Raw genomic sequence first — 21861 nt, forward strand, 5'->3', positions numbered from 1 at the left:
GCACATATTAATACAAATAAAAAAGAACCTCCACTTGCATGTGTCTTTGGATTTAACTACATACATCCTCAAAAACATTGTACATGCAACATTAAGAACAAAAAGTAAGAAAAAAAGAAAAAAATAAATAGATTTGAGGGAGCTGAGCAAACATAAAGCTATAATAATATCTACTCTATTATCACACAACATATTAACTATTTCGGCTTTAGTTGTTTTGTTGCCTGTTTATTATAATTTTCCCATTTTGTTTCCATTTAGACAACAAGATATTGAAAGATTTAGGGAATATATTAGTCTAGATTTTTTTTTTATCCTTGCTCATAATATTTCAAATGTTTGTAGAACAACAAATAACGTTTCTCTTGCAATAATTATTTCTAATATTTTTTTCATGATTAACCCTATTAGCCTCTACATTAACTTATAGCTCAAATAATAAGATAAATATTTGCAGCATCAAAATGGGAGAGGCAGAAAATATAGACTCTGAATTCTGTGATTGGCAATGATGTGGCGTACAACCTTAAACGGGAGACACTACACTCGACTCGACGACTATAGTTATGCGACGTCAGTCTGAGGAAGCTGACATGGCACCATCACCAAGCTTCAGAAGTCACCCTTTCCTGAATAAAATATTAATATCAGGAATAATTACGTATATATTTTTGCTTTTTTTTTTATAAAGAAAAACTTGTTGAGACCAAAATTAACATGAAAGAGGGGGGCATTTTAGAGCAATAAGGTGGAGGCGAAGGGGAGACACCGGGGTGGGAGACTCTTGTCACCGGAAAAAAATAATGGTTTGCTAAATATTGAGAGAGGTTTTCAAATTTTTTAGATGAAATCTATTTTGTGGAATGAATTTTTTCATATTAATATTTATTAAATTCGATTCTTGAATTTTGTGTTTTATGTTTGTTAAAAAATATTAAATTAGTGATTTGGTGTTAGAGTGAGTGACCACTCCTTTACCCATCAAATTTGTATAGAGACTATTTTCATATTTACATGTTGATATTTATTAAACCGTATGTTTGAGTTATGCTAATTACATAGTGAATATCTAGCTCAATTATGGAATATTGTATTACTTGAGAATACTATTTTGGTGATTGGATTGTGTCAAAATTTCTCAAGATAATTCCTTGGACCGTGGAATTTGGATTGGATTATGATTCTATTCAATGAGCTGCCAATAGTCCATATTTACTTTATATGTTATTATAATGTGTTATTCTCATAAGATTGTTATTTTAGTAGGATCGTTTTAGATCTTTATTTGTAAGCAAGTCTCGAAATGAAAATCTATATTTGAGAGACTTGCCTAGGTAAATGTACATAGAGTTAGACACTTAATCTATTCTTGTGAAAATAATATTGTAAGAGTGTTATTTTTATAGTAAAACCTTTTGTTGTGGTTATAGGAGTTATCATAGTGGTGAGAGTATTATATCTTTAAAGTGTAAGGGTGATGGAAACAATCATGGTGTGTGTGGTTGAGTAATTCATTTTGTAATTGTTGAAAAAAGTGCATATTTCTAATTGAATTAGGCTCCGTAAATATAGGAAAATCGAATTGCGTACATCGTAATAATTTTCTTGTGTGTTGCATGATTTCTATTTTCCATTTAGTGCACGAAGAAATGCCTACTATCTCAGGCACCATTTTTGATAATTTAGAGTTTGTTCTTAGCAACGACTGAATTGTGGGATTTAAAATTTTATATACATAGCATATCGGTAAGCCATAGTTACAACTATCGAATTTTGGAAAAAAAAATTACAACTATCAAATCATAATTTTAGAGCTCCCTACTATGTATGTACAGTTTCTTTTAGTAGAATGTATGGAGTGATAATGCAAATACAAAATAAAGGTAGGAAAGATTCTTTGATTGGGCAGGTGATGGGAGAGGGAGGACAAAAGAAGAAGGAAAGGATTGAAAAGCTTAGGCAAGAAATGAAAGGGTTAATTAGTTTGGATGGTAAGCCGAAGGAATGCAATGAAGACGTGTGTTTACTTCTTTACTCCTTTCGTTAAAACTGTACTAATTCACTTTTTGCTCCTAACTTTGCATTACCAATCTCTGTCTGTCTTGTTTTGTTAATAAGGAATCTCACTCCTTTATATGTGTTCTACCTAATCCCTTAACCTCTTAATTAAGGGTTGTTAAGCTTGATAAATTAAGGGGACAATTTCTTTTTGTTCTTAATTTGGATTCCATCAAAATTTGGTGATGTGATCACTGTTCTTGAAACATAAATGAATTAGTTAGTCAGACCAATTAAACCAATAACTGATTGATATGTTAGTTTGAATAAAAGGGTTAAACAGATTAGATTGAAAGTTGCTCGAAACTAGTGAAAAATAAAAACTAAGACAAAAACTAGTAGTTGGATAGGTTGAATTGACAAAAATTGGTAAATAGGTACTTTTGTTTACCTCATATTATATTTTAATTACTTATGTTTGAAATGTTACGTTTTAGTCACTTATGTTATCATTTTGTTACGAAGTGGTCAATCTGGCATTAAGCTCCGTTACCTCCGTAATGGCAATTCTACGTGGTAGTCCAAATGAGTTTTAAATGCCAACTTAGATGTCTAATTAGAATAGGTTTTTAATTAAACCATTTTAATTAATTAAAAATTTTAAATTAATTACACGTTGAACTGGAAAAGAAAACCGTTTGTCTCCTTTTTCTTTTAGCTTTCTTTTCCATTTTGATTAAAGCAACTATTCTTATTCCAGTTGGACATTCAAGTTGGCATTTAAAATCCATTTGAACTGTTATGTAGGATTGTCGTTAGGGAGGTAACGGAGTTTAATGGCAGAGTGACCACTTCGTAACAAAACAATAATGTAAGTGACTAAAACGCAACATTTCAAACATAAGTGACTAAAATGTAATCTGAGGCAAATAAAAGTGACTATTTTTGTAGTTTACTCTTTTTTTTTAATTTTGTTAAATTTTTAATTACTTAATTATTGTTAGTTTAGCAATTGAATTGATTAAATTGAGAACCAATGGTCTGATTGGTTCAATCATTGGTACAATTATTCAAAAATAACACGCTATCACCTAAAATTTATATATATATATATATATATATATATATATTAATTTTCAAGTGCCACATCATCACATTTATATTTTTCTAGTTCAAAAATTAAAATGAATCTAATTATTAAATTTAAACACCATAATAAATAAAACAATAAAGGTAATGAAAAATACATAGTTTCCAAATTTAAGGTAAAAATTATATATAATATATGTTTGACCTTGTTTCTGCATGTGTAAAATATCTTGGAGAGTTTGACACTTTGTGACAAGGTTTCATTTTCCAGAAATCTAATATATATATTTGCTTATCTTGATTGGTTTTGCTTATGCTTTTCAAGCATATGGTTAGGCAGTAGAGTGGAGTGGAGTGACGGGGCTTATCATTAGCAGCACAACATTACATAAAGTAAAAAGTGTGCGACCGAAAGGACACAACATTGTAGATGTTGCACGTACAATCAGCTACTATTAGAGTTACAAAGTGAACCCCCAAATAAAGCTGAAAACTCCATACCATCTCTTGCTAACTTTTGCCCTTTCTCATGTCATGTACTCCTCAAGGGTGGAGCTAAAGTAAGATTTCTGATTCTCCTTTGCTGCATCTTTTCCTGACCCAAAATCTTGGACGGTGAATGTTTGTTGGCTAATCTTTAATTCATTTATGAAAACTCATCCTCACAGATTCCACTGCATCACATGAAAGTTAGCGCTACTACAACTTTTTTATATAGAATTGGCTTTGGGAGGGCTACATTTCACCCCCAAATCCTTAATAGATTTAGTAATAAAAAATTTGATATCTCTTAAATAAGATTGAAGATAGAAAAATAATACATAAAGTTCGATATTTGATACTTAATTTGGAGAGTAAATTAAAAGCTAAATTTATATATTTTAATTAACATATTTTGTTATGTTTTATTAAAGTAAACTATATATGTAAGTTTTGAGAAAGAATTGTATAAAATTGTAATTCCATCGTCATTTCTATCCCTTTCCAATAGGAGAATGTTAAATCAAAATTTTCCTCCTGACAAAATTTAAATTCAACTAAAAATGCTAAATATCTAGAGGAAAATTATGATTTGTCATTCTCTTATTAAAAGGAATAAGAATGACGTGAAATTATAATTTTATACAATCATTCTCTATTATAATAAAACTATATAATATAACTAACCTATTAAAACTAAATTAACTGATTTTCATAGCAAAACAATTGTAAAAAAATGATGGAAGAAAAAAGAGAGAATCTTGACATTTAAAAAAAGCCATTGGCTTACCATAAAAAAATTTATAATTGTAGTTGTTTTTCCTTTAGACTTTCACTCATAGTAATTTTTGTAAAAATAAACAAAATTGTAGTCAGAATGGAATCGGTACCGATCATATTGATTGATACGTACTATTTTGATCTTAAATCAGTAAAGAGTAGTTTATGTTTTGTTTCGGTCAAAATTTCGTTGAGTTTTGCCTATTTCGGTGTCTTTCAGCTCGTTTCGATCAATACTAGCTTGTATCCACCCGTACTGATTGGTACAAAATTTTGACATTTAAACTAATTTTTAAATTTTTTTAATCTTTAACCCTTTTAATTTTTCCATAATTACATTTAAAATTAAAAGTTATTAAATTAAATTATTCAACCTAATTAATAAATTTAAAACTTATATTTGCATATAAATATATTTATAAGGATATAATTGAGATATATTTGAATATATATAATTTTTTTACTAAAATATCATATAATTTATGAAAAACTAAAACTTAAACAGTAAAAATATGTGGAAAATATTTAAATATTTATATAATTTATCAAGAAACTAAAAATCAGACTATAAATAAATATATATATATATATATATATAAAAAATATTTAAAAACATCAATAAACTTAAAATGATATATCAAAACATGTTAATATTAGTGTCAAGATAAAACGATATATCTATCTATATAATACTTACTGCCTTGTTAATAATGTCTCCTCAACGAAAATAACTTGAAAGGAGAAAAGGAAAATGAAAATTCTGGTTTTCAATTAGAAAGTGGAAAAAATATAAAATAAGTACGTAGTCGAAATTGTAGGAGAATTTAACATTTTTAAAAAAGTTTTAAGTTCACATATTTATAACTTGTTTTTTTTTTGACAAATAATTATGACATATAAATTCATTTTAAAACCTAATTCAATTTTATTATTATTTTTAAAATGTTTATAATAACGAAAGAATATTATTCGGGGCTAATTTTATTTATTTAATATTTGAAAAAGTAAAACATTTATACTAAAAATTATATCCAAAATTTACCTTAATAGACTTAGCCACGCCTCGGTTTAAGTCGAATTGATTGTAAGGGTCTGTTTAGACAACATGGGGTAATTGAATAAAAGTATAAGTACTAGGGTAATAATTATACTCTCTTGTAATTTCAAAGATTTGTAATTCCCTATAATATTTGGTGATAAAGTATAATAATTACATCGTAATTCCTTATGTAATATTTAGTAGTACAAATTATAATTATGCAATTATATAATCTATATTTTAAAACTATTAATTACTATAAAAAATGTTAGTATGATAAAAATAATTTTTAAACAAGTAAAAAATTAACATCAAAAATCATGTGAATTATGTTTGTCCAAAAGTAAATGATAATACGATTACTAATAAAAATAATAAGAAAATAAACATCATATGTAATTTTATCTAATTTTAATAGTGCATATTTGTTGGGTTTTTCCATCTCTAATATTTAACATATATTTCTTATCATCATCTGTTAGTCCTTAATCGAGTTCATTATCATCTGAATTTGAATAAGCATTATTAAGATTATCAAGGTCTCCTCCTACAGTATATGTATCATCTGAATTTCATCTATGATTGAAGTTTTAAAACATGTAATCTACCAGTACGATCCACTTGTTTTTATGCTATACTAAGGTGATATTGTTAATATGCAATTTGTTTTTAGAACAACAAATATTTTCTTAACCGTATTTTGAAACCTTGAATGCTTCAAATTAAAGAGTTTGCAAATTGTCTATGGTGCTTGCGTCTGCCAACATTCTCTCAAAAGGTACCATACCCCATGATATGGTTTAAGTAAACATTTTAATTTGCATAATTAGCATCAACCTTATAATATTTAGATCCACAGTTCAAATAATCTATAACTTTAATAATAAAAACTTATATAAACTTAATTCAGATAAAGACCTATACTAAGTTATATCCCTTTTACAATACGTAAATTAAGTCAAAATAATATATAATTTATAATATTTAACATTTATAAAAAATGCTTTATAAATTCTTCAAATTTTCATAAACACTTTCTATAAATAATATATTTTTTTCATTCCTTTTAAAAGTTATTTATTATAAATAAATTATGATAAAAAAACTATAACATTTTTTATGAATAAATATAATATTTTTATAATATATAGCATTGACACATAAATAAGTTATGTCCATATTTGACCATAAATTTTAACAAATAAATATATTATAATACTTTTATAACATGAAAATTATTTTTTATAATAAATTTTTTATTATAACTTTAGAAATTTTGTGATTGAAATAATTTATATTTTTGTTATAACTTTATAAAATACACAATTTATTTTTATAATATAAATTTTTTAGTATTTATAATATAAGAAATTTTTACCATAACTATCCCAAAACAGTCATACATGTCATACTTATAATATAATTTTATAATTTGTATAAAATAACTTTCAAAATTGGATTTGGGTGTGATTACCGTTTAATTAGTTCAATTCTTATCCTCTCCAAAGAATTGAAAAGTGTAATTAGGGTGTTCCAATTACACTCAATTCGGTAGGCCATACCAAATATAATGGTTACTTAAACATGTCACCCTTATATAATTAAAAATAATTACATTTAAATTTAACTATTAAATGACTTTCTAAACACTATTTAAATTTAATCGAAATTTAATTGGAATACTAGAAAGAGAGAAATCTATGAGACACTCATAATAAAGGATGTATTCATGTGAGTTGGGTCAATGTGTGCAGAGATTAAGACAACCAAGCAAACCCCATTATCCGTACTAAATACAGGGCCCAAAGGCCATAGGGTCCCCGTTCTTTCATGCTTCCAAGCCATCATATGACCTTCTTTGGGTTGCTATATATATGCTTATTTTCTATTTTAAATATATGCTTTTTGGGTGCTCTTCAAATTTATCATATTGGTAAAGTGTTTTCTCAATAATTTGCATAATCAACCGTCAAACTTAATCATTGAACCAAATAATTAGATGAAGAATATTGCAATAAGATACGCATGGATATTTTAGCTATTGCATTCTGCCTCATCAATCTTTAAATTCATCTCCTCCCCTCTTCTTTTAGAAAAGGTTGCTGCTGTAATCAGATTTGGTAAGTGTACACTATTTCCCCTCTATTTAACTTACTACTTTTGTTTCTAAGGATGACTAAAATAATGGCTACTAGTTGAAGTTAGAAATTTTGTTTAGGAAGGATCAAGATAAGGTTATAAAATTTGAAGGGTCAAAAAAAATTTTGTATTAAAAATGTTTAAATTAAATTATTAAATTTTCAAAAAGATTAAAATTATGAATTTTTTTTACTTAATCAAAAGTTAAATAGGATTAAATTTAATCATATAATTTTAGAGAGACTATAAATGCAATCATCTCATTGAACTAAGGAAGGCCAAGACTCCTATCTGCCCCTTTAATTGTGTCCTGCGTGTGATTATTAAAAAAATTAAAACCATGAAAGAATATCATTCATATCGAGTTAATTGTTTTGCATGAAGACCCTAAAACCACCGTAAAAATGATTGATCAACCAACACAATTTTCCTCCACTTTTCACTTAGGGTATGGTTAGATACACAAATCTGATGAGGGGCAGAACTGTAGTGCCGCTGCAACATAATATTATTGAGAACCAAAGTTTATTACCACTTTGCACTGAGTAATCAACGCCATCCAACAGCAATGTTTCAAGCTTTGAGCAAATTATTGTCGGATGGGATCCCCATTGAAGTAGATGTCAGGAAACGAACAGTATGAGGAAGATGTTCATACCCAAATACCAAAATCATATTTTGCTAACACCATTTTATAATATTCCAGTGTCTCTGATGAGTCTTTGGTTGGGCTGGAAACTTAGAAACGTATGTTTGGACCTGTGTTACAACATGGGCCACTGGGCTGCCATATTACCATGTGCTAAATTGCACTGAGAAATACCCAGGAAGCAGCCTTGTGTCTCGGCCCATCTCCACAAACATCGAAGTGAAAGAAATAGAATATGCCTGGACCAACTCAAGTGACAGACAATTTCCTGAAAAATAGAAGAAAAGGGCAGGCCAGGCCAGTAAGAGACAAAAAAGGGGAGTAAAATCTCTCTCTCATCAGAGGGTTTCAGAAGCTGATGTCCCCTTACATCCCTACATTTAAACTGCTTCTATTCTATGTTCCCTATATACCACGCTCTTTTTTTTTCTTGGTTATGTCGCTCTCAATTGCCACGCCTTGGAGTTGGACCCCTTGGTCCCCCAACTCTCAAGCGCTCATCATCACGCTCACTAATTTTACCAATATCAATCACTCGTTCCACTGTTCTACTATACAATTTCTTCATTACTTTGTATGTATTTCCTCGTTTGTTCAAATCCCACCTACGCTTTTAGTTTTTGTATGAAAAATGCTTTTGTTGCTACCCATATAAAAGCTGTATTCCCAATACTAATCTCAATCATTTGCTTGATATAAAGCCCATCCATACCCTATCTTTCCTTAAAAGGAAGCCTTGTCTTCGGATTGTTATCAACTTGGTAGACATAGCACTCTTGTATTTTCTCCCTTTACAGTTTTGTTCAACTTGTTTGTACGACGATGGCGAAAAATTGGAATTTGCTAAAATGGCATAAACAATCATGGCAACGGGCTCAAATGAAAGAAACCCAATTGTGGATTCGTAATTGCCAATGCAAGTATGCAACCCAATTACGTGGGCAAAATCTACCTATCAAATATGGATAGTCAATGGACTGTGCCCCGAAAGAAATAAAAAGTGGTAATTGGAAAGGGTCCCACCCACCGAATTGCACTTTATTTACTTGGGCAAAGGCAAAATTCATTTGGATATTCGATGAGGCTTATCTTGACTGCTAAAAACCTCGCCCGCTTAAATTTTAAGTGCGTCCACAATTATTTCATCTTTCAACGTCATCAGATTTTATTTTTTTCGAATTTTCATCGGATTTTATTGATGTTGATGTATTATTACAAAAGTAACTAATAATATATTATCAGAAGGCTTTTTAAATAAATTAAAATTTTAAAATATTACATTATAAACCTTTGAACAATCAATATATATATTTTATATAAACTGCTATGGAGAGTGAGAGCGGTCCACGTAAAATATACTTTTTACCAAAATACGTGATTCACTGCATGTTTTTAACGTGTAATTCATATTTCATAGTATGAGCCTAAATTTTGGTTGTTGTTGCATAGTATGAACTCTATTTGAGATTATATAGAAAGGACAAAATAAGAATTATGGTGTTTATTGTTTAGATTATAAAAACATAAATGGCTTTTTCAAAATTTAGTGCAAATAATATATTAAAATAGAAAAGAAAAAGATTGGTGAGGACAATCATTCCAAGTCGTAAGTGATTAGTGTAGGCGTGCGGTGCCACCGATTTCAGCTTCACGCTTGCGCTGTCCATCATATTTCCCATCCACATACATATATGAATCTGCTTTCCACATTTATCATATGATCATTAGGTGCCGCCAAAAGAGAAATTATAATGAAAAGAAAATCTAATAAGAAAAACTTTAATAGCATAAAGACAAAATTTTTGTTAAATACTTTCTACCATGAAAGCTTAAAAATGAATATTTAGTGACCCACCGCGTATAAAGATGTGCCCCTGCATTTTCCCTAGACCTTTTTTCCCCATGCCATGCGCATTCAGTAGTAGCCCGCAAACCTATCTCCAGTGTTGTTTGTTGCCTCTTCTTTGCAGGTTTTTTTGACCTTTTTGTTCTTTGATTTTGAACTTTGCTGCTGCTACTGGTGTGGTTGGTGAGGGAGAGGGAAGGGACGGGGTAAAAAGGCCTAAAAGATTCTTTTTTCCTGATCAACCGGTATTTGTTTGTTTTTTGTTTTAGCGTCTAATGAAACCCATTTTTCCTTTGATAATTTCTCTATCCCGTATGTAAGTTGCTGAGGGGAGACTCAAGTGGAGCCATGGGATGGGATATTTGTTTCTCGTCATTTTTCAAGCTGAATTTTTACAAGTGAACATGTAAACGTGGAGTCTTTGCTTTGTGTTATTCTGGTCCGTGTGTATTGTAAGACAGCATTAAAAGGAACAAGTCTTTTAGAAGACACACCAGTCCACGTAATGGGTTCCTTTGTTGAAGAGAAGATGAAAACAGGAGTGTTCGGTAATGGATGGGCAGAGGCCACTTTGCTTGAGGAGATGAAGTTACTGAAAGAAATGCAACATCAGTCTGGTTTGTTTTTCTTCATCACAACCTGAACTGATATATATGTGTGTGTGTGTGTTTAGTTATTGAATTTTTTTCCTTTGCTCCTGTGCTAAAAGATGAGAAAGTTAAACGTCGAGCTTTTAAACCATATGGTCTATACGGGCAACTACTTAGTTTCCTTGTCCATATTATATGTTTTTTTTTATTCTTTATGAAGGTTCGTTCTGTGGTTTGCGAATAAGTTGAATGAACGTTTGACCTTGCTATCTTCACAATAAAAACAAGGGTGTTAATTATTAGTCGGTCTTAACAGAGATCCTTTCAAGTCTTCAACCTTATAATGTCCTCCAATCTGTATCCAAGCATGGTGTCTTATGGGAATTTTCTTTTTCTTGACTAATAGCAGGGAGCAGGAAGGTAATAAATACGGAGTTATGGCATGCCTGCGCAGGTCCACTTGTTTCGTTGCCTCAGGTGGGGAGTCTAGTTTATTACTTCCCTCAAGGACACAGTGAACAGGTTTGCATTTATTTCTCACATTTGGATATTCGCCTCCTGCAGGAGAAGGCCGCCTCTATTTTCCACTAGCATTTCTATCTGCGGGCTTCTTTTTGTTACCTTTTTCTTCTTTGTTTATCTTGTAACACTGAAATAGTATAGTAGAAACAGAAAAATGAATAAGTTGACCTGGGGAAAGAAGTCTCTGATATTTGGGTTGTTGACATAGGGTTAACATAATCAACTCCTTTAACCTGGTTTCCAAACTAATAAGCGTTGTTCGATGCGGAAATATTGCTTGAGCTGTGTGTCATGGCTGCCGTAGTCGTCCACTTCAATTGCAACATCCTAATAATAATACTAGAAATGCTACAACATGATGGGATAAAATCATTTAAGTTGATTGACAAAATTTTTTGTGTGTGTGTGGAAACTGTACTAAAATAACAAAAATGAATGACAGCGTTGTGGTAAATTTTGTCATTTACTTGATCATGAACCACAAGAAAATAACGGCTCTATCATTTGAGCAGGTATCGGTGTCCACAAAAAGAATGATGACCTCTCAAGTTCCCAACTACCCGAATATTCAATCTCAGTTGATGTGCCAAGTTCACAATGTTACACTAAATGTATGCGATTTATTTATTAATTTTTGCGTCACAAAGGGTCTTGTATGTCAATTACGCCTGAAAATGCTACTTGCTATGTCTATCTTCATCTTTGTACTCTTTGACAGGCAGACACAGAAACAGATGAAGTTTATGCTCAAATGAGTCTTCAACCAGTAAACTCTGTAAGCTTCTCTATTGTGATATATGTATATATATATCTCTGAAACTCTTACTAATTTCCTACATATTTAAATGTTAAAAACATACATATTATAGAACAACTAGCCTTAAATATTTGACACTGTTCTCAACCATAAATTTTCAATTGATTAGGAAAAAGATGTGTTTCATATACCACACTTCGGAGTGAACCCCAACAAGCATCCAAATGAAATTTTCTGCAAAACTTTGACTGCAAGTGATACAAGTACACACGGTGGCTTTTCAGTGCCACGTAGGGCAGCAGAGAAGCTCTTTCCTCAGCTGGTGAGGTTCTAATAGGTTAATCGATGCATTGTAAGCATTCATGGACGTAAAGGAACATTGAGTGAAATCACATCACTAAGTTTTATCTACTTTCAGGATTACACAATGCAGCCCCCATCTCAAGAGCTTGTTATGCGAGACATACATGATAATGCTTGGACGTTTCGCCACATATACCGCGGTGAGTGCTGTTTTGATTATTTACGTTCTGTTTCATCACATATACCGCAGTGAGTGCTGTTTTGACAACTTGAACTTGATTTTGAGTCTCATGCATGTTGTTTTATGCAGGGCAACCAAAGCGACATCTTCTTACAACTGGGTGGAGTTTGTTTGTTGGATCAAAAAGGCTTAGGGCAGGCGATTCCATTCTCTTTATCAGGCATGCTATAGTCACACACTGCATTGCTTTGAGCTGTAGACTTGCATTTGTTTGGTGCAACGCAGTTTTAATGCTAAAATTATGATTGTCTTATTGTTACAAGGGATGAGAAATCACAGTTATTGGTGGGAATTAGGCATGCAAATCGTCATCAAGCACCTTTGCCATCATCAGTTTTATCTGCAGATAGTATGCACATTGGTGTCCTTGCTGCTGCTGCTCAAGCTGCTGCAAATAGAACCCCATTCACAATCTTCTACAATCCAAGGTACCCCCATAGCACATTTTTTGTTCCCTTCTCTTTCCCTTTCTCCTGTTGAGGTTCCTTTTTTCATTTCTTCATACAGCTCTCTCGTCTCTCTTTTGTAGATCCTGTCCTTCTGAATTTGTCATCCCCATGGCTAAATACTGTAAATCTGTTTACGCGAGTCAAGTCTCAGCTGGTATGAGGTTTGGAATGATGTTTGAAACAGAAGAATCCGGAAAACGTAGGTGAGTTTCTATTAGTTTCACCCTCTCACCATATGTTTGCAACCAAAGGATGTAACTGGAATTTTGGTTATAATGATCATTGTGGCGTCAAGACACTACTGATGATAGACATGCTTGGATTAATAAAATCTTTGCTGCACTTTTTTTACCAAGTGACATAGAGATACTACAGGCATGGTTCATATTGTTTCTTGACAATTTATGATGATCTAATTGTTGTAATATTCTTCACTGTGAAGAATAGTAACAAAATTGTTTGTTGTAATGTATGTTTCAAGCCTAGTATATATATTCAACATATCCAACTACTGAGATATCTGTTAATGTTTCTCAATTTTCTGTAGATATATGGGTACAATAGTTGGCATTAGTGACTTGGATCCTCTGAGATGGCCTGGCTCGAAGTGGCGAAACCTTCAGGTTTTCTTTCATTGAACTGAATACTGTTTGTTGCAACAGGATAGTTTTTTGCTTATTCCTTTTAAACAATAGAGCACTGTCTACTTGTCAGTTTAATAATGGAACATGTATCCTTTCTTTAAACAGGTTGAGTGGGATGAACCTGGATGTCATGATAAACAGAATAGGGTCAGCCCATGGGAAGTTGAAACTCCTGAAAGCCTCTTTATTTTTCCTTCTATTACTTCAGGTCTCAAGCGATCATATCCTTGGATTTTGGGTAAGCTTGTGGTAGTTATATTGATTGGTTTGCACTTTGCAACCTTTTTTGATACTTGTATATTTCTGTTTTTTGTGCTCACAGGAGCAGAATCTGAATGGGGAAACTTGATCAATAGGCCTCTCCTCCAGTTTCCTGAAAATGTAAGTGGGAATCTTCCTTCCTCAATCTCAAACTCATATTCCGAGCAACTGATGAAGATGATGCTGAAGCCTCATCTTGTTAACCATCCTGGAACTTTTGCATCCACTTCACAACAAATCTCTGCTGCAAAGGGATCTCCATTAAAGGAGATGAAGAATGTGCAATATACAAGCAATCAGGAACCTGAGCTTATGCAATCAGAAAATCTGTTGATAGAAAAACCAAATCCTTCCCAGTTAGCCCTTGACCAACCTGATCCCATTAACTCAAATTTGCTGAAAATAAATGCTAATGGGAATCCACATCCCGCAAACGAGTTTGAAGGCCAAACACAAGCCAGGAGTAATAACAAAAAATTAAAGTCGGAACCAGAACATTCAAATGATCAGTTAAGTCAGTTGAACTCGACATTGGAATGCATTGAGGAAAAATTGGCGGCAAATACTATAAGTCCAACTATTTGCAACAAACTTTCTTTCCCTAACAACAACCAGACTCCATCCCAATTGCAAAACAATCCATGTGCAATTCAGTCACAGTTTGAACCATCACTCATCCAAGCTCATCAGATGCAGGTTTCTCAAGCTGATATTAGTAGTTTAAGCAGCTATCTTCCTTTCTTCAACACCGATGAATGGGCAACAATCCTTCCTTCTTGCCAATCTATTGCCGGGGTTTATGGATCACCTGGTCCTATACCGCTAGTCGGGTTACAAGACTCCTCGGCTGCCTTTCCTGAGGCAACTAATCCTACTTTAACTACTAGGAGTGAAGTCACATGGGATAGTCAGCTGTACAATTGTAGGTCTTCATCCCAAGCCAACGAATTGTGTTCATTCACTCAGCAAGACCCATGTTCTTTTAATTCTGGTGGTATAAGAGATTTGTCCGATGACAGCAATAGTAAGAGTGGGATATACAGCTGTCTTAGTAATGGTGGTAGTACTGTGATTGATCCTTCCGTTTCCAATGTCATTCTGGAGGAGTTGTGTTCATTGAAGGATGCTAAGTTTCAAAAACCTTCTGATAGCTTGGTTGGAAACTTTAGTTGTAGTCAGGATGTTCAGTCTCAGATTACCTCTGCCAGCCTTGCAGATTCTCAGGTTTTCTCTCGACAAGACTTACCAGACAGCTCGGGTGTCACGTCTTCGAGCAATGTTGATTTTGATGAGAATGGCCTTCTGCATAATACTTCATGGCAGCATATCACCGCGCGAGTGAGAACTTATACAAAGGTATGATATAAATATAGATTTTCAATATGACAATCTTGAGGAATCAACTGCAGTTAAGCGCAGGTTGCATGACACCATTACTTCCATTTCGTGTCTCATGGGACATTTATACTTCTTTACGTGGTCACTTTTCTTTATGGACTATTTATAACTCTAATTAGTTATGTCTGACAGGTTCAAAAGGCAGGATCTGTTGGAAGGTCAATTGATGTCACTAGTTATAAGAACTATGATGAATTACTCTCTGCAATTGAATGCATGTTTGGACTTAAGGGGCTGCTTAAGGATCCGAGAGGTTCAGGGTGGAAATTGGTATACGTGGATTATGAGAATGATGTTCTACTTGTTGGGGATGACCCTTGGGAGTAAGTACATAGATATTCATTTCTATTGTTAACTATGATTTTCAACACAAGTATACCTTTTAGAATGTCAGAATCCAGGTTCTAATGGCTATGATTTGATGTGTATGCAGACAATTTGTTGGGTGTGTCCGCTGCATCAGAATTCTATCCCCTACGGAAGTACAGCAGATGAGTGAGGAAGGGATGAAGCTTCTCAACCGTGTCGGTTCCACAGTGCAAGGCCCCATTTCTGAAGTTTGCAATGCCCCACCTAAGAATGAGCCGTAGAGATTAGCCAACACCAAGAATGCTTCTTTGTTTATTTGGAGTTGCAAAAAGAGTCTCGGACTGCTGCAACAATATTCTTGGTTGTTCATACGGTTGCCATTAGTGTACCGGCTTGTGATGCGGGTGCTCTTTTTCGTTTTCACTTGGGAGAGGTGGAAATATGATATAGGAATTTAAAATATATATTTTAGCAGGAAGTGAACTTTCGCACACAGTATTTTCCAAAATAAGAACTCGGTGTATGCTGGTGATTGTTGACATAATATATTTCCAAGATCTATTACATTTGTTTAGGCTTTTCTAGGGCCAATGTCGAAGGTTCAAACAGGAAAAAAAAAAAAGAAAAAGAAAGAAAAGAGAAATAGTTATTACCGGAAAGATGGATCAGAGCTCTCCGCTTTATAATGTCATTGTCTCAAACTCCGAATAACATCCCAAAAACATGCCCGGGCAAATCCGAATAAAATCACACCAAACACCATGTAACAAAACACACGAGCAGACCTCCCAAACGGGAAGCTTAGAAACAAATATGAGTAATAGTAATATCAATGGTTTGGGTATCAGTAATATACAATCAAATGTTACTCCTTTCTATATAGATCTACTCTCACGGCAAACCATAGATGGCATGCATGAATCAACTTAAGTGGTGAAAATGCTGAGGCATAAAACTAGATAGTAAGACCAACAATCAGCCGTTCTCCATCAGAGAGGTTGAAAAGGTTCCATGGCATATTGTTGCTCCGAGTAACCCGTCACCTTTGCCATTTCTCTGAAATAGATATGAACAGTTAAGCACAAGTTATTAATAGAAAACCGAGAATCATGGCAGCATGCCATTACGTACTTTTAAGCTGGGAACAAATTACTCTGACCATATAGTGGGAAGGTCTGACAATTCATGATAATGGTATAAGTTTAGAACATACCATGAATAGGATTGGTACTACCATTTTCTTTTGCACCCTGCTGGGCTTTAGCCACTGATCGCGTGATTCTTGGAGAACCCTGCCTCCCATTAGCAGCAGGTAAGGAATGTCTCTTCTTGATGTAAATGTCTCTGTCTTGCACATCTGGACTTGATCTTGGTGAGTTATTTGCATTAACCTTAGCTCTTGCAGATTCTGTGGCTTGCATGAAATGGGGAAGAGAAGTACTGTTGTCACTATCTCTTGGCTCGTCATCTATGTTCTCAGGTCGTGTTGAAGCAAGAGAATTGCGTATTTTTCCATTTTTCTGAGCTTTGGGCAATTGTTCAGTGCTACTTCTTGCTCCACTATCATGAGCTGGAGTTGATGGAGAACTCTTATCAGCAGACAAGGACTTGCGCTTTTGACTGCTCTTGTCCGTTCTTTTCTTTTTAGCTTTCACTGATACCTCACTAGAAGGTGTTCCTTGAGATGCTGGTACAATCATTTGGCTCCCAGGCGATGCTTCTGGGGATAACCTGTATGCTTGATTACCAGTCTCAGAATCAAGTTCTCTCTGCAGATCAGATGTGCCTTCCAGTGGCTCCTGCCCTATTTGAGGGGAGTCTGCAACAATTAAACTCACAGATTCACCTTTAGCATCATCAAGTTTCTTGGGCTGCTCAGCAATAGATAGAGAAGAATCAGGCATTGTGATTGCACTGGCATGGTTTTCTTTAACATCCAAATCATTAATACTGTTAGAACTGCAATTTTCTAGCTCAGAAACTTTGGCTCCATGTTCGTACTCTATGGCTCCAACTTCTGATTTATCAGGTGAATCAAGAGTGGAAGTAATAGAAACTGCAGTCCCACATTCAGAGTCACCGTATTGACCCCTCCTATTATTGAGAACTGCATTTTCCATGATGCTTGGTTCTTTCGACCCGCCCGTATCTGCCCCAGATGACACAGTATCCAAGTTTGATTCAACTCCAACATCTTGGTGGGATGAATCCACTGATCTACTTGAATAGGCTGTTGAACTCAACTCCTCAAATTTTGTTTGTGCAGCAATAAATGCAGGATTACTTCCCTTCCTAGATTTAAATACAAATTTCTTTGCCTCTGTTTCCAGTTGTTCAGACGCAAATCTTTTTGTAATACGTTTGGGTTGCTCACTCTCTATTTCTGGCTTGCTAGAAAGAAAACTGACCTCTGTTTCAGAATGTGCTTCTCTTTGCATCATTTGATCTTGTGAGTTTGTCTCCTGAGAGGTCTGTTTTAGGTCAGACGCACTGTTGTCAATCTGAGGTTGCTCCAAATCATCCATTAATGAAGAGGAAGTTGGCTGGCATGCCTCAAACTTAAAGTCGGCTGTATCGTAGGTAATCCGATTCTCTTCACCCTCTTTTATGTCAGATGTACTGTTGTCAATCTGAGGTTTCTCCAAATCATCCATTAAAGAGGATGTTGGCTGGCAAGCCTCGAACTTAAAGTCAGTTGCGTTGTAGATAATCAGATTCTCTTCACCCTCTTTTATGTCAGATGTACTGTTGTCAATCTGAGGTTGCTCCAAATCATCCATTACTGTAGAGGAAGTTGTCTGGCATGCCTCGAACTTAGAGTTGGCTGCATCATGGGCGATCAAATTCTCTTCACTCTCTGATGAAACCAATGTCTCCCTTACATATAACTTTGGCTCATTTGACTCAGGAAACGATTCAGGAACTGTAGTAGTAACTTGAAAGTCACAATTGTCACTTTTCTCTCTTTCTGGTTGTTCTATGGATAACTCTGTTGTCGATGGCCTTTTAGACAATGACACAGACATCCACCTCTCCAACCAGCTCCAAGCAGAGTTTGGTTTTGATGGATCGCACTTGATGCGGATAGGTTTGGTCTTTTGGGTTGAATCCATCAGCTGAAATAAAAGCAATGGTATACATAGTTTGACAGATGCCAACATATAGTTAAAAGAAAGAAAAATGAAGCTAAAGAATGTTGACTTAATGTACCTTACGAGCAAACCTATTGCTAAGCAGGTTCTCTATGGAAGTGTAAGTCGCATTTTGTTTTATTGCTGACCTTTCCTGCTTCAGGGATAAAAGAGAGAATGATGTGTAAAACTATAAAAAAAATAATAGTAATAGCAATTACTGAAAGTAACTCGCATAAAACTTTCCCCATCTAGACTGCCATGCCTTGCTAATCAAAAGGATTTGGTTATATACTTATATTGTTCTTTATGTATTTCTAGGTGATTTATGCGGTGATATACAAAGAAATTAGTCAAATAAACATTGTGGCAGTTGGAGCATTAGCCCATAATTTCTGAATGTCTTGCAAAGCTAGCCGAGAGTAAATAAACTACTACATTATACATCTTTCTGAGCAGTATGATTGTTAAAGTTACAGACAGAACTCACTCTCCACAGCCCTTGTTTAAAATTAGATTTGTGTTTGTTCCAGTTGCGCGGATGTGAATATTCCCAGAGGTCTTTAAGGATTAAATTGAATATGCTTGAAAGAAAAACATGCTCTTAGATTAAACACTTGATCATGAGCAGCCATAGACGCAAAGAATACAAGGTAAAATTTTGTAACACTAAAGAAAGGTTGCCTCAAAGCCAAAGCAAGAATGCCACCTATCAATAAAATATGAACCAGAACATACAAGGAAAACAGTCACTACTCCTAATTATTGATTTAAGCTGAAAGAATTACCAAACTTTGATTCTCGCCGCAGTGCTTGCCATCCCGCTTCTTTTCATCATAAGACCCTTCTTGAGAGAGACGAGCACGAAAAAGAACTTGCATTTTGACAATGGCTTGAATGCACCGTAAGGTCCCCAGAGCATGCCTTCGGACCAAGTGCCCACGTACGGCAGCTTGCAGCTTTACTAAATTCTTAAGCTGTCCTAGCTCTTTATGTGCCTGCCAATGAGAGCATAAGATAAATGGTAAGAAAAGTTACCGATTAGCAAGTTTTAAATTCACATTGAGAAAGAAATTATACCAAAAACCCTCTGATAGCTGTCTGGATGATGACAACAACAGATTCATCCAGGTTGGCATCATCTTCAGCCTCATTTGTTGTGCTGGCAACGGGTTCAGGAACTTTTGAGCCCTCTGGAATCAACAACTGAGATTTTTTTTCAGGGTATCCTTTTGATGCCACACACTTAGATTCTTCTTCAATGTGCTCCTTTGGTGTCAGCGCCTGAGGTTTCTCTTCACTGTATTCAATGGTGGAGGTTTCTTCAGGAATAATGGATGCATCAGGCTGTTGAAAATTAAAACCGGCAGATTCCGGGCTTTCCTTAAGTCCAGAAGTAGCTTCTTGTATAACAGTGTTGCTAAGCACCCGATGCCGTTCAGATCTCTTTCTAAAACTCCATCCCTTTTTGTCATTTGATTTCTTAATCTGGAATGGAATTTAAAAACAGCCTAATTCAGCCAAAAGGAGAGAGAGAAAATAAACATAGATAAAAAAACAATAGCCTGCTCCTGGCTCTAAATTCTAGCCTTGAACATACTGCTTTATTGAGACCATATTCAATAGAAATTGGTAAAGGCTACCAACTATGGAGTCCCAACTCCCTACAGGGGCATATCACTGCTACTGAACTGTAATTTGTCCAAGAGACAAAACACATTTTAACACTAAGTTTCCGAAATCGAAATTTGTCAACTATTTCCGATCACCAATGGCATCAGTAATCATATAAGAAGTAAATAAATCTCGTATCATGGCAAATTATGGTCATGCATATGTGAAAAAAGAACAGTTAAAAAGAGAATAGTTTAAAAAAAAAAAAACTTGCTATATTTGAAACCAGAAACTAAAAAACATTTGCATTATATAAGTTGTGAAAGTAATCGGATTTAAAAGGCAGCTTGGACATTGCTGATAAATATGCGAAGCCAAGAGTAGTCAGATCTTAAAGTAGTGGAGTAAGGCAAGTTTAAACTCCGATTCCTCAAGTAAATCCATAAATTAAACAATGCATTGACTGTTTCGAACTGAAACCTCAAATGCAAAGTCGGAAGGTGAAATCCTAATCCAACGCAAAACACAAAAAAAAAAAAAAATGGCAGCCGTAAAGGCGAAAAGGATATTTATTTATATACCTCAGGCTCAGGAACATGAATAACGTCGTTGTTCTCAGCAAAATCGCCGCCGCAAGTGATGATTTTGAAACAGGAAGTGGATTTTCCCATGTTCCTTTACTCTCTCTTTTTATTATTATTTTTTTTGCTCGACTTTCCTTTTTCTCTTGCTCTTTCACTTATTAAGACTTGAACTCAAGCCACTATGTGAGAGACTTGACAGTCCAGATATTTGACGTGTGGCTCGGTGTTGGAAATTGTAACCAAAGAAAAAGAAAGACACCTGGACCTCAAACCTATTCCTTAAATCTAGTGTTGTTCTTATACGTTGGAATCCGCCACTTTATCATCATCAGGTCAGGTTAGATCCATTGCTTACCATCTCTCTCTCTTTTCTCTGTTCTTTGTAAGACGTAGAAGTGTAGAACCGAATAAAAATCAAAGCTGTCAAATTTTGTTGAGTAAATATTAGAAGCATATATTAATATATATCCTGTTTGTCAGTTGTCACGAGACTCTCGAGAGATTGCGGGTATACCTATTCCGCACCAATGTACACAAATAAATGCCAATTGTTGGTTTTTGCGGTGATTTGGAGTTGTAGTTAGGAATTTTTATAAGAGATTTCGAAATTATATATTTTTATTAGACTCGAAATATTATTTTATTTTTATGGTTTTAAAAAAAAATTAGAATCCAAATTTTAATATTTGGTGAGTTATAGGTGGTGTTTTTAGAATGGGTTGAAATAGTTAGATTATTGAAATGTTAATTTAATTAAAATATTTTAAAGAATGTAATTAAAATTTTAATTGATCTAACATGTTTGTATCAATTCAATTAATTTGACTAATCAAAATATGAGTAAATTTGGACAACTCCTTTTTGACAGTTTGGTATGCAAAGTAAATTTGCTTTCTCCTTTACTACCACTTTCCTTCTTAACATAATTTTGTATAAAGTAGGATGATGGTACACGACTGCAACGTTGATGTCAACTTCTTAACTATATCCATGTGAATTTACAGCAATTATTAAGAAAAAATGTGTAAAAAGAAGGTC

General features: G+C 34.0%; 2 protein-coding genes across 3 annotated transcripts; one reads left to right on the plus strand and one right to left on the minus strand.

The window, feature by feature from the left end:
- The first annotated feature begins 9967 nt into the window (after positions 1–9967).
- LOC108486169 (auxin response factor 5-like) lies at positions 9968–16398 on the plus strand. Its single transcript, XM_017790054.2, has 14 exons — positions 9968–10637; positions 11020–11132; positions 11645–11743; positions 11851–11907; positions 12059–12211; positions 12308–12392; positions 12503–12593; positions 12697–12861; positions 12963–13085; positions 13430–13505; positions 13632–13764; positions 13849–15143; positions 15318–15508; positions 15619–16398. Exons 1-14 carry the CDS (start codon positions 10526–10528, stop codon positions 15773–15775), a joined length of 2850 nt encoding a protein of 949 aa, XP_017645543.1. The 5' UTR covers positions 9968–10525; the 3' UTR covers positions 15776–16398.
- On the minus strand, positions 16141–21419 carry LOC108486170 (protein IQ-DOMAIN 32-like). Of its 2 annotated transcripts, none has more exons than XM_017790056.2 (6): positions 20821–21419; positions 19706–20113; positions 19414–19623; positions 18705–18779; positions 16708–18610; positions 16141–16550 (listed from the first exon to the last, which is right to left on the minus strand). In XM_017790056.2, the coding sequence occupies exons 1-6, from the start codon at positions 20908–20910 to the stop codon at positions 16534–16536; spliced, it is 2703 nt and encodes a 900-aa protein (XP_017645545.1). In that variant the 5' UTR covers positions 20911–21419; the 3' UTR covers positions 16141–16533. The 2 variants fall into 2 exon arrangements, with proteins under 2 accessions (XP_017645545.1, XP_017645544.1); XM_017790055.2 differs by having other exon boundaries at positions 18705–18782.
- Between the last annotated feature and the right edge of the window lie 442 nt (positions 21420–21861).

The sequence above is a fragment of the Gossypium arboreum genome, chromosome 5, assembly GCF_025698485.1.
Source record: "Gossypium arboreum isolate Shixiya-1 chromosome 5, ASM2569848v2, whole genome shotgun sequence".
NCBI classification, from domain to species: Eukaryota; Viridiplantae; Streptophyta; class Magnoliopsida; order Malvales; family Malvaceae; genus Gossypium; species Gossypium arboreum.